At 36.9% G+C, this 12,459-nt stretch overlaps 3 protein-coding genes across 8 annotated transcripts in view; all 3 read right to left on the bottom strand.

The window, feature by feature from the left end:
• Positions 1 to 1,754, bottom strand: part of LOC106946629 (brain-specific angiogenesis inhibitor 1-associated protein 2-like) — a 58,161-nt gene extending 56,407 nt beyond the window's left edge. For all 4 annotated transcript variants that reach the window (XM_015031091.1, XM_015031089.1, XM_015031090.1 and 1 more), the window contains exon 1: positions 1,630 to 1,754. In XM_015031091.1, the coding sequence (XP_014886577.1) occupies positions 1,630 to 1,701 (72 nt within the window). In that variant the 5' untranslated portion in view covers positions 1,702 to 1,754. The remainder of the gene's footprint in view (positions 1 to 1,629) is intronic.
• Positions 1,755 to 2,515: 761 nt separating this feature from the next.
• On the bottom strand, positions 2,516 to 7,094 carry LOC106946631 (charged multivesicular body protein 6-like). Of its 2 annotated transcripts, XM_015031096.1 has the most exons (9): positions 6,897 to 7,094; positions 6,726 to 6,809; positions 6,464 to 6,573; positions 6,251 to 6,338; positions 5,483 to 5,569; positions 4,994 to 5,059; positions 4,735 to 4,815; positions 3,106 to 3,181; positions 2,516 to 3,020 (listed from the first exon to the last, which is right to left on the bottom strand). In XM_015031096.1, exons 2-9 carry the CDS (start codon positions 6,789 to 6,791, stop codon positions 2,971 to 2,973), a joined length of 624 nt encoding a protein of 207 aa, XP_014886582.1. In that variant the 5' UTR covers positions 6,792 to 6,809; positions 6,897 to 7,094; the 3' UTR covers positions 2,516 to 2,970. The 2 variants fall into 2 exon arrangements, with proteins under 2 accessions (XP_014886582.1, XP_014886581.1); XM_015031095.1 differs by having other exon boundaries at positions 6,726 to 7,093.
• A 1,606-nt stretch (positions 7,095 to 8,700) lies between these two features.
• LOC106946630 (protein tweety homolog 2-like) overlaps positions 8,701 to 12,459 on the bottom strand; it is a 33,908-nt gene continuing 30,149 nt past the window's right edge. Inside the window, exons 11-15 of one of the 2 annotated variants that reach the window (XM_015031092.1) lie at positions 11,080 to 11,222; positions 10,726 to 10,914; positions 10,553 to 10,631; positions 9,696 to 9,707; positions 8,701 to 9,322 (exon numbers count right to left, since the gene is read on the bottom strand). In XM_015031092.1, the coding sequence (XP_014886578.1) occupies positions 9,242 to 9,322; positions 9,696 to 9,707; positions 10,553 to 10,631; positions 10,726 to 10,914; positions 11,080 to 11,222 (504 nt within the window). In that variant the 3' untranslated portion in view covers positions 8,701 to 9,241. The remainder of the gene's footprint in view (positions 9,323 to 9,695; positions 9,708 to 10,552; positions 10,632 to 10,725; positions 10,915 to 11,079; positions 11,223 to 12,459) is intronic. The other variant, XM_015031093.1, reaches the window with a different exon arrangement.

Here is a 12,459-nt window from a genome sequence, read left to right as displayed (position 1 = left end):
AAAAAAAAATTAAAAAAAAAATTAAACTCTTATTTTTTTTTTTTTAAAAAAAAAAAAAAAAAAAAAAAAAAAAAAAAAATCTTGCTAGGGTGTTATTTGCCACTGGGTCAGATCCCCAGAGTAGGAGAGGGACTGCCTTACCACTCCGCTGCCCCACAGAGTTCCTGCCTGTCAGGGCTCTGACGGGGTGCCTCCTCCCCAGTGACAAAGGTTCACTGCTGCGTTTGCACTTGAATGAACAAAATTTACACAAAACCTCAACTGACCCTAAGAGGAAGACCTACCATAGTCCTTGATAAACCCACATCACTACAAGAAAAGGAATAATCCTTCCAACTCTGGAAAATTGTACGCTAATCAAAGCTTCCAGTCATCAGTCTCAATACCAACATTTGCCATACGTTTCAGCCATTTTTGTTTAATGGATCAGGTTTTAAATGTGCAACAAAAACAGAAAAATTGAAGACAAGGAAGGATGTAGAGCTATATTAAAAATAAAATTGTGATATCCGTTTCGATGGGATCGTTAGTACCTTTTGAAAATAACCTCTACGCAGGTATTACACATGCATTTCACTAAGCCCATATTTCTTAAAATTGTTTTGTTATTCATCTGATGTAAATTCCTAGTCCATAACTGTCCTGTTTTCAATAGATGTAAGGAGAAATTATCATAATTAACAAAACTAAAGGCTTGAAAATGTCAGTGTGTAATTAATCTGCATAATGTGTTTCATAGAGAGCTAAATTACTGGAATAAATTAACTTTACAGCAAAAATCATTTGTCTGAAATGATGGATTCAGCCAATAGGACTGGAATAAAGTTTGGGCATCTTAAAATAAATAATAAATGAAAGATACAGGACTTGAATCAAGAACCAGACTTGGTTGGAGCCAAGTCTATGTGTGTGTGTGTATATATATATATATACATACACACACAAGATTGTATCAGCCGTTTATACAACTACTCATCAGGTGTCATTTCATGCTGGTTCAAAGATCAGATAGCATACATCAGATAAATTAACCTACTTGACAGGACTTTTATCCTCAAGTCAAATACAATCACAACTTTTTAACCTCATTCCCGTGTTTTAGAATTAAACGGTGGCGGCCACCAAGTCCACACAGGTCTTTGTATGAAAATCAGGTTTGAGAGGAAGAGAACAAATGTTTACTTGTTGCAACAGAGACTCAACCCTCCCTGCCAAACACAGTCCTCTGGAATGCAGACTGTTCCCATTTCAAAGAACTAGGCTTCTATAAATCCACCGGTTTACAGGGACTAGCCTAACCGAACCTAAACTGTCATGAGCACAGAGGCGGACTAATTCAACAGGCCTTCATGTAATGAGACGGTGACCCTGATTTTGCAGGTTCGTGAGCAGTTTTGGCTGGAAGGTGTCGCCCTAATTAACCTGAGAAACATGGCTGGACGTCACGAAAATGACTTCTTTTTTTTTCTTTAAAGACTGTGAATTTGGAATATAGCAACCAACTCAGCTTGTGCGCTTTTTTGGTAGATGTTAACAAGAAAATTACCATTGCACGTCTACGCATTTTGAATGGCCAAACAAATAAGCACAATGTATGTCTCCAAACTTTGTTCATTAGTTCAGCCTTACCTTATAAACATTTTCCGTAAAGCGATGAACCTCGTCAGTTCGAGACATGGTGAAATCTTCAGCCAGGACCATAAACGGTTTTTATCGCAAAAGCGTTTATCCGAGTAAAAAAAAAAAAAAGAATAAACGAGTGAATGAACAGGTAGAAAAAGCAGGCTTGAGCTCACCGGGAGCGACACAAACGCCACCGCAGGAATATGGTTGCGCTCCCGAAACCTACAAACTAAACACACCTTCCTTCTCCGACGCTTGACAGCCCGCTGTTGCATTCACGGACCGAACCCGAATGTCGTGTTTTTCACAATCTCGAAGATATTGGGTGGTATTCAAATACTGTGCGAAGTTATCCTTAACATGACATACATATAGCACATAGAGAGAGTCATGGCTTAACCCAAGGAAATAGCCACATAACGAATAATAAGTTTAATTTCATTGCAAGTACATCGAAGGCAAAATCCCTACAGTCGTGAATGTAGCATTATCTGGTCAAATTGTAGATTTGGTGACCGCCTCACACACATATGACCAAGTGGAGACTGATCAATACACAGAAATTACAAATTTTGATTATATACATTTGATTTGTACTATGAAGTAAATGTTTTATGTAATTGTCAAAAAGTTTTCAGTTGGGCCATATGTCTGATTTATGTTCATTGGGTCATTTGGAACAATGTGTTTTAGATCTCAGTATATGTATAGTTTATCCACCGTTATTAGGCGGCTTCTCCGGTTCCAATATAACATTTCATGTGCAAACGCTGCAAGTCAAAGAGGCTTTACGAAACACCACTGGGATCTTTTTGTGCTGAGCTTCACGTGAAGTTCAGCACAAATCTGAATCTAGTGCTGTACATACCATATCCCTCTCCCAAGTAACTCCCACTTTCAGCAAGCTTTTTATTTTTTGACAATAAACACCTTCACTGCACTGATGACATTATAAAGGGGACGTAGTATATTGTCAAAGCGTATTACCACAGAAAAGAAAGCAAACAATGCCCTCTTCTGGATAAATGCATGCTCTACAACTTGATAGAAAAAGTCCAAACTGTTATTTATTTATTTTTTTTACAGCTTAGTTTATGTAAAACGATTTTATGTTTTATTATTTCATGGTCATTTTAAAACATCTAAAATCCTATTTTTTTTCTACATGCCTTAACCAGCACAGTGACTATGAAACGACTCCAAATTGAACAGACAGAAATGCAATATTGAACTTTATGCTCCTGTAAACTGTATGAAAAGTCTATGTTGGATACAAATCCTCCCCTTGTTACAAAACTAAAGGGGCTTTATTTGCAGATCAGTGCTGGGTATCGCCCAGAAATCCTCTTAGGCTGCCAGCATCTCTCTATCCTCCTGCTTCCTTGCTTCTTTCCTCTCTAAAAACAAACAAACAAAAACAAATAAGAACAAAATTAAGTTTGAAACATTTTTAGAAGAGCAGAATAAAAAGATAAAGTCTACCTGTTTCAACGTTAGCAGCTTCTGGTATCTCTGGTACAAGGTCAGTAGGAACCTCTGGCAGTGCTACATCTTCTTCCTGAATAAAAAGAAGAAAAGCAAAACAAAGCAAAATAAAACCATCTGGAGGCTTAAAGGAATGTTTCATTCACAAGCTAAAAAAGAAAAAAAAAGGTATTTACAGACTTCATGAACACCCAGTTGTTGCTCACCTTTATTCTATTTATTAATAGCTTGAGGCTGAGATAAAAAACTGCTTCATTAAAAATGCTATCATAAGAATCAACCCTCAAGCACCTTGAAGTCATTAGCATAAAAAATAAACTGGTGTGGTATTCCTCAAGTAAAGCCAAAAAGGTCCATATTTTACTCATCCATCCAGAACATCTTCTTCCACAAAACCTGTTTTTATTATTTTCACGGTTCACTGCAGAATGTAGCTGAGCTTGAAAGGTGTGCATTTAAGCTATTTTGTTTTTGTTTTGTTCCCCTCCTTTTTGCAGAAGCTGATGTAAGACTATCTCAACTGGAGACAGTGAGATTGTAAATCATACATAAAAGGGTACATGTTTTGGGGATTTTATTTTATTTTTTTATTTTTTTTCAAGCCAAATAATTCCTGAAGTTTGGCTCTTCTTTCAAGAGATAAACTCTCATCTCGGATTGTATCTCCTGATATCTAGTTTAAATCCAGACATTTACAACAAAATCGGGTATAAGAAAAAAAAATGATGGGAATATATGATTCTTAGATCTGGACAGAAGATGTTTTTATTGTACCAGAGGTAAGCAAATCAAAAGTGCAAGGCAAGTTAAGCAACAGTTTAGGTTTCAGTCAGCATTAACAATTACTATTGCTGAAATTAACCCTGTGTGTGCCATAGAAATTACACCTGCCTGAATGTTTCAGTGTTTTGTTGCTTCTCTTTCCTGGATAAAGCCTCTGATGCGGCTGTTTAAAACTGAATTTAACTGGATTTATAACTGAAGTTAGGCAATACATGAACTTGTGTGTGTAATTCAAAGCAAAACATCCACAATCAAATAAAACACAATTTTTGTCAGATCTTTGGATATTCATTAAGTTTTGTTTGTTTGTTTTTTGATAACAGATAAGACATTTGTAGGTGATCAAATATGAGGGAAATGTGCTGCTCTTCTCCGGTAAGATGAACTCTACCCTAAATACAGTTATTTTCAATCCACTCAAATCTTTGAGTTTTATTTATATAATAAGAATAAATGCAGTCATTGAACCAGTGTCAACACTCAATTATGAAACATAGTCATTTTTTTTACAATCTGACAGAGTGTATCATTAAAAACAATTAGAGCACAATACATACTTTAATCCCCACAAATCTGCATAATTCATGAGCACAATTGTTTCGGTTACAACTTGTAATTAGATTCCTACACGGCTGTGACTTGCTGAAAATCCCTCGGAAACCTATTAAAAATCTGAAATTAAATATGTAAATTAATATGAATCAGCTCTTCTCCAGAAGACGCAACCAACAGTTCAGGATCGACGTTATGGACAAATTTAGGTGGAGCGGCGAAGGGAGATGTGTGGTCGATGAGACATTTTTTAGAATAAATATAAAGTTTAACATCCATCTTAGAACCCACCTGAGTGATGGCTTCTAATTCTGCTAAAGCTGCTTCTTCATCCTCGTGTGTCATGGCTCCAGCCAACATTTCATCTATGTGCTGCAAATGCAAAATGTAGGACTTGTTGATGCATATCTGCACTTAATTACAGGCTATCTGCACTATTTGAAGTAAAAAAAAAAAAAAAAAAAGGTAATTTAAAAGCAGTAAACAAATAAAACTATCCAGGAAGTGGAATCATTTGCATATAGGTTACCCTGAAGTTAATTTGTTTTACCCTTTGATACTCAATTGATTCTTGGGTCTCATCCAGGATTTTTTCCACATCTTCTATTGACATGATCTGTGAAAAAAAGAAAACACATTGAATTTTGTTTTAAATTTCAAACTAAAATATTAGTTTTTTTTCACATTCTGTCAGACTTGTGAATCCCCTAAAGCAAGGTCTAAGTATCTAAGCATGTGCAGCATTCAGAGTGATGTCGCCGAGGCTTTTCTTTAATCCTTTAATCTTAAAGCCATGTGCAACAGCTATGTTGTTGTACCACGATCCAAAAGCCTTCTGCGCTGCTCGTTTTTTTTTTTTTTTTTTGCAGGGATCACATTATAGAAAGCATTCCTATCAGATAAAACTCTGACACAGTTACAGTGTACACTGATACACTGATGGACAGACAGCTTAAGGGTGCATGAATACAACGAATGTGCAAAGGCACATTTCTAAACAGAGAGCAGAAAGAAAAAAAAAAAAAAACTAAATATGTACCTCGTGCATGCTTTTCAGGCATTCATTGCCAATTTTAAGCCCCTCGACGACTTTCACCTCGATTTGCATGAACTCAATGTCTTGAACCTGTTGACAAATATTATATTTTTTCAAAATGTAGTTACAGAGTAACCGACAAGCACACCGACAAAACAAACCGGTCAAGTCAAAAATGGTGAATCGAGTTGTTTTGTCACATTTAAGTCATTTGTCAAGATTTAACAATTAGCTTAATGTTGCACAAAGATGGGGACAGAATCTGATCATTTTAAGTATGACTTTATATCCTAATAAGTCACTAACATTAGAAAACATAGCTATTTTTCAATATCACTCACTGAGATGTTTAAAACGAAAAATAAATTTAGGATGTTAATTTCAGAGTGTGAAACTTAAAATACCTAAAAGCTAAATACTACAGCAAAGCTGGTCTATTTTGAAGAATTTGACTATCTGTCACAGATCAGGTCATGCTGGATTAGGAAATGGTTTGGAAATCTCACAGTTGAACAAAAACTCACTTCACTCAAGGAAATACAGACAGAAAATGAAGTCTACACCTAGTAAAGCTAACTGCATCAAAGACGCCAACTGTGTAAAAGTTAAATAAAATGCCAAACACAGTATAAACTGTGACCTTTGTTATGATTTTGTCTTTGTTTTAAAGTGAGGATAAAATCCTGTTTGACTGTCGATAGACTTCACCTCAGCGTAATCAGACAGATGTTTATATATTTTTATACAAGAAAAAAAAAAAAAAAAACTCACCATACGCTCTAGGTTTGAAATCTGACTCTCAGTTTTCTCTAGTAGCTGATCCTGGTAGCGTTTCTTCTTAAGCAACAGCAGTGCTTTTCTGCAACAAGTTAAAACACAAAACGCTCAGCTTTAAACGGCGGAAATAGAGGGAACACAGCAAGTGATGCCACTGGTTGGGATCTGCTACAAACTGCTGTCATTTGCATCTCGGGGTCTGCTTACTCTTTCTTGCCATCCTTTAACAGCTGCTTAGCCAGAAGACTCTCCTTCTCCAGCTGTAAGGTGATTCTCTTTTGATACTGCTTCAGTTTATCTCTCTGCTGCTTCAGTTGCTGCAAAAGTGAGCACAAACTCAGAAAGATATGTAATGGATATAATGTAGCAAGCGGTATTCCGTTTAATAAAGCCCAGATATTTTTTTGTTTAATTTTGTCCGACGATAATAGCCTTGTGCTCATCTCACGGAGCTCCCTCCTCAGCTTACCAAAATGGCTTTGTCTTGCTCCGTTACACGAGAGGATCGGCTCTTTCTCCCAAAGACGTTTCCCATTATTTAGCCACATCCTCCCTTATCGAGACACAAAATGTGACTTGTTATAGAGCATTTTGTTATAGTAATAAGCAGCCTCAAATGGCTAGCAGGCTAGCTGCTTACGCCATGCCCGCACGATTTTCGTCTTGTTTCCTACGGCAGGCGAGGAAGGACAAGGCGTCCGAGGTATGACTACGCTTCGGGATTTAAGTTTCAAATTTAGGTACCACTTAATCTTATGCTAAGATAATTTCTTACATAGAATATAACAGCAGCCATATGACGACATCAGTTTTCATAAAGCTAAAGAAAAAAAGAAAAAAACTGCAATGTTATATTTCAAACGACAGCACCCCCTACTGATTGATGGCTAGCACCTTGGACAGCTCCTTCTTTAATTTTTATTTATTTATTTATTTATTTATTTATTTATTTTATTTTTTTTTTTTTCTTAATGACTATAAAGCATGTTGTGGAGGAAATGACTAGTACTTCTCCTGTCGAGAGAATAAATGTGTGATTTTAGGTTTGTGACAAAAATTGAAATGGTTCATATGAAAATAAATGTTTTTGCAAGTTTTGCTGTAACAGTGTGAAATTGCTGGTGATAAAAGCAAGAAATGGACTATTGTTTTAGGGTTGTTGTTTTTTTTTTTTTTTTTTAGTGCCATTAAGAGCAATCATCTTTGCACAAAAAAAAAAAAAAATTACCCATCAGTGGTATCCTGATTCCAGTATGGTGTTATGTTCAAAACAATCAAGGCATAATTAGAAAGTGCTTCAAAGTGTTTTTTTTTTGTTCTTTTTTTAGACCTGGCAGATGTGTCAGAGCTGCAAATCTGTGTTCAACCGTGGTACAAAATCTAGAACTTCTGATTTTACCACATCTTTCTGTTGTTTCTGGCTATCTTTTGTTCAAAAAAACATGATTACAGGAAAAAATCATTGTCATTACTAGAGCTGCTGAAAAGAGCTTCACTATTTCTAAGTCTACACTATCGAAATAGAAAAGTAGCACTATTTGCTTTTGATGCAGCAAATAGTGTATTGACTATTGATTAATTGATAATCAGAAGGTGTAAGCACCTCCATGCAAGCAGGGGTTTGAGTTTCAGTAGGCTCCTGAAACTTTGTCTTAGGACCAATGGTTGATCACAGCGAACAAAGCAACGTTTGGAGAAAACAGAACATAGCAGATCAGTACAAACACATCTTGTTAACTTTTAAAAATATTCATGAGGCTTATATATGGGCTTGCTTTGTAGACTTTGGACCTTGATGGATCCTGAAAGAGGTGAGTAGAAACCTTAATGATATGGTGGTATAAAGAAGCGTAAGCTAATGATGCTAATGATGACTACATGACTACATTACGCTGTTGCTGCTGAAGACGGTTCTTCTTTTATAAGAAGGGCGAGAATGTTGTTTTTAAAGATTTTTAAAAAAAAATTTATTATTGAGAAGTGTATAAATAATTTGATGTATCCTTTTCCCTTAAGCTATAAATGCAAATAGATAATTTTGTATGGAAAGCAGATACTATTTTTCACAATGATTTGTAATCACTCATCTTATTCCCTTTTAGAAGCAAAACATTTTGGCTGATGAAAATAATGTAAATCTTCCAGGTGAATGAATAGTTTTGTCTTCAGCATATATTAAATGGATCATGTCACACTGAATTCTTTTAAAACCAATATTATTACAACTATAGGCACTGACTTAAAATCTGCTGTATTTTCTTTTTCTGTAGCTTGAAACATTAGTCAGCATTAAAACAAATAACATTTACAGAAATATCTTTAAAAGATTGTTTCCTTTTAGTAAATTGCATTTATATAAGCCACGATATTATGAGAAACCATTTATTTGTACTGATGCACACATTTTTTTTTCTCACTTGTGACATAATTGAAAAAGATAAAAATAATTAAAGACTTAAATGTCAATTTTATTTCACACATGCGTCTACATCCTCATATGTTGCATAAAACACCTGTGGTATGTCAGTTAAGACTTATTGTAAAAAGGCATCCTTGGCTCTTCTGAGCAAAATTACAAGCTATGATAAAGTTTTCATTACATATGCAAGTAATATTTAGAAAATGTGCAAGGTCACATTGTCAAAAGTTTTCACATGATACTTAAAAAAAAAAAAAAAAGATTGGATTATTTCAGTTAAAAATTCTGAATATGACTGACCGAAATGTCTCAATTTGAGTTTAAGGATTTCCATAAAAGAAACAGATGTCTTTGAGGCCATCTCTTTTCAAAACTGCATTCAGGCGTCTTCAAACACTGCACTGACGTCTTACTGAAGTAACTGTCTCATACGGCCTGCTTTCATGCTTGAGATCGGACAAGAGTCTGTTGTTCCCGTAAATAGGATTATGTCATGAAGACAGCTTTCTCAGCAGGAACTCAGTTGCTCTGACTGATGCACGGAGAAGGGGTCAGCAGGCAGCAGCTTACACCTGGAAGTCAGTCCTCAAGTGTCTGATTTGGGCATCATTCATGGACAGGTATGTGGTCCTCATACTGGGCGAATACTGCAAGTAAGAGACATATGAAGTTAGCTTTAAAGTGCTGTTGATGCAGCTTGGTTATCACATATGTATAAATAATGTAATGTAGATTCAATTTGGGAAATAATTTTCAGTTCTTCCCTGTTTTTCAGTCTTAAACTCGCATAGTTTGGAGGTAGGTAAACAAACAAAATGTAAAAAGCAGGTAAAATAGAGCATAAGCAAAAGGTAGAGTTACACTCACATGCAACAGTCAGACAGTGCTAGGAGGTCAGAGTTGGGGTAACTGAGTGTCGTTGGGTCAAAGTTACAATATCTAAGGAGTCTAAGGTGTGTGTTAAAAATATGGAATGAAGATGAATGAAAGTGAAGAGAATGAACATCAATAGAAACTTACAGTTATCAAAGTCTGAGTTGGGGATTAAAAAAGAAAAGTTTTTCACAGAGCTGTTAGACATGTCACTGACAGACTGCTTGCATGAAAAACAAAAAAGCAAAATGCAGAAAAGCTGACACAGTAAAACCAAAGAGAAAAAAAAATCCAAACCATAACTACAAATGTAGGCAAACTCAAGTTTTTTTTTATTGTTTTTTTTATTTAGCATGTGTTTTATTAAAGCTTCCAACTTCTCTGTTATGAGCAGACAGAAAGCAAAGATATCTGTAACTGATAAAAAAATGTGCCTCGCATAGCAACATTTCAGACAATGATTCAGATTCTCGCTTGCCTTCACCCACACAAAAGGTGTTTTTAGTCTTTGGTATGCTGTGAAAGCTGCTCAAGCCACAGAAGCAAGAAATCTTCGCAGGAAGAAAACATCACAGAGCCGAGATGTGGACTGTGGATTTATCTGTCTTCCATCTTTTATCTATTATTTATCACTGAGCTCTGGAGACAAAACACACACTACGCTACAATTAAGTGGGCTTTACTAAACTGAAGCAAAACATATGGTGCTTAACCAGCTCGCACATGAGCAAATGTTTTGTATTAACTAGAGAACAATTCATTATCTTGTAATAAAAAATAAAAACATGCTAATAGCAAACAAGAAGGAATATGCACAGATGAGATGCACTTCTACATGTGGCCATCAGATGTCTCTCTTCAGTCACTTGAATTGGAACAGAAGTTCCTTGAGTATATTCCGACCCTGTGAGGTTGTGTGTGTTGTACTAGCATTATAATGTTCTGCATGCTGTTGCATATCATTATCAGACTACGGTCACTAGAGCCTCATAAGGCCAACGAACCGAAGGAGGCGGAGATCCTCCCCCTATGAGCGGAACGTTTTCATACCGAGGGGTTCCTCCGAACAGCATGGACTGATTCCTGTTAAGCAAAGAGGGGGAAAAAAAAATATAAAAAAATCTAAGAGGCTAAATATGTAGATTCAAAAACGCAGTCATCCGCTGCTGAGCCTTACATATATTCAGGAGGCTGTATGGTGGAATTAGACTGAGACTGAGGAGGTGGATGAAGGCTGGCCTGGCTGCCAAGGCTGCTGATGTAGCTGCAGAAACTATGCGTGTTGGACCTTCTGGGGTTAAACGACAGCCGGCGCGCCTGTGGGTTGAACGGGTCTTCCTCATCGATGTCGTTGTACTCCTTCTCCCTGGATGAGAGTTAAAGAACCACACAACGAGACAGAAGTACAGAGACAAAACGGAGGGTGAACATTTTGCAAACGTACACGCTGGGCAGTACGCAATGAGGTGGTGGGGGGGGGGGGGGGGTTTGGGTGGGGGGGGGGGGGGGGGGCAGTTCACTCAGTTCTGACCTGCTGCCCATTAATGTCCACAGTCGGAAAATTACACACAGCATGGCAGAGAGTGCGCAGGCAGCCAGAAGAGAACACAAAGAGAAATAGAGGAGCCCCTCCACGCCGTCATAGCACACACCCATGAGGGCATCCAGGTAGTCCTGAAAGAGTCAATTTTTAGTTTTCAGAAGAGAAAAAACATAACATCGTATCATTTAATGTTCTAAAAGCCATTTTTACTTGTATTAATAAATTGTGTAGCTTTTTGTCAGGCAAGCAAACCTTGAGTGCACATTTTACCCTCACAGATACCAGTCTGAGCAAGGAAGGCTGGCTTTGCATGCTTGATTTGATATGAATCCTGTTGCATTCTTACTTTTTTTTTAAATTATAAAACAGCTTAAACACATTTGCAACTAGTGAAGTCCCTGAGCAATGTCGAAACAAGGCTTTTGAACGCAGAAGGCCGTGAGTTGTTTTGTTGATGGACAATAAGCAGTTCCAGTCTTCCACTGCAGAGATAGTTGTCGAGATACAAATCTCAAGACAAATTCTGATGATATGCATGTTAAGGATGTGTTGCTGCTTAGATGTGCTTGTTAAATCTGCCTGAGAAAAATAAAGTCTTGCTTTAATGTCCGGCATGTGCTGTCAGGGCTGCAGAATTCTCAAACTTTTTTTTAGATATCATTTGTCACTAGTGGAGCAACATTTTAGGATATAAACTGTTTTCTCCGTTATGCTATGCTATTTTGCTGTAAATGTACATTTAATTAAGATAAAATCAACCAGACTGAAAGCATGCACATTCCTGTGGTGACATTACAAAACAATTAATCATATATTCTGAGCACAGCCATTTCACATGTAAATACCAAATCATTTCAGGAAACCTTGCCAAAAATAAAACACACGACCCTGGTTTTAGAAAGCCACCAGGGAAGGAAGGGAAAGACAGAGCTCCCACAGATTTTTGGAGATTATTTTGAGCCAAGCTGTGATGAAAACCTTACTGTGTCCTCAGTACAGTCCATTAAGATGATTCTCCAGTCAAAACAATGTCTCTGCAGAACCGCTGCATCAGCCGAAACGATCACCAGGCAAACAGACCGATAATGAGCACAGTTCTATCTGTTAGTCACACACCATGCATGCACCTGCAGTACAGTTATATCATCACTATCATTCCAGTCAACACTGGTGTGAAGAAATAAAAAAAATAAAAATAAAAAAATCCCATCACTTGGCAGTCGGAAGGAGAGATACTGTTTGGGTAAGCTAAAGTGGTATGATTACAGAATGCATGCTGCGCCGAATGAATGGACTGCCAGTTCATGCAACCATGCACAGGGGACACAACCGGAATACGTTTTCTCATTTTGTGAGTGCTGAATATGC

The sequence above is a fragment of the Poecilia latipinna genome, unplaced genomic scaffold (assembly GCF_001443285.1).
Source record: "Poecilia latipinna isolate Pla-1442-1.1 unplaced genomic scaffold, P_latipinna-1.0 Scaffold198, whole genome shotgun sequence".
Lineage (NCBI taxonomy): Eukaryota > Metazoa > Chordata > Actinopteri > Cyprinodontiformes > Poeciliidae > Poecilia > Poecilia latipinna.
Note: the sequence above shows the minus strand (reverse complement) of the source record. Positions and strands in the feature narration are given on the sequence as shown.

Coding starts and splice junctions, on each gene's coding strand:
- LOC106946631 (XM_015031096.1), bottom strand. CDS start 6,791: ATGGGAAACGTCTTTGGGAGAAAGAGCCGATCCTCTCGTGTAACGGAG. Junction 5,060..5,482: donor GCCTGAAAAGCATGCACGAG/GTACATATTTAG, acceptor TTTTTTTCACAG/ATCATGTCAATAGAAGATGT. Junction 4,816..4,993: donor AATCAATTGAGTATCAAAGG/GTAAAACAAATT, acceptor TTGCATTTGCAG/CACATAGATGAAATGTTGGC.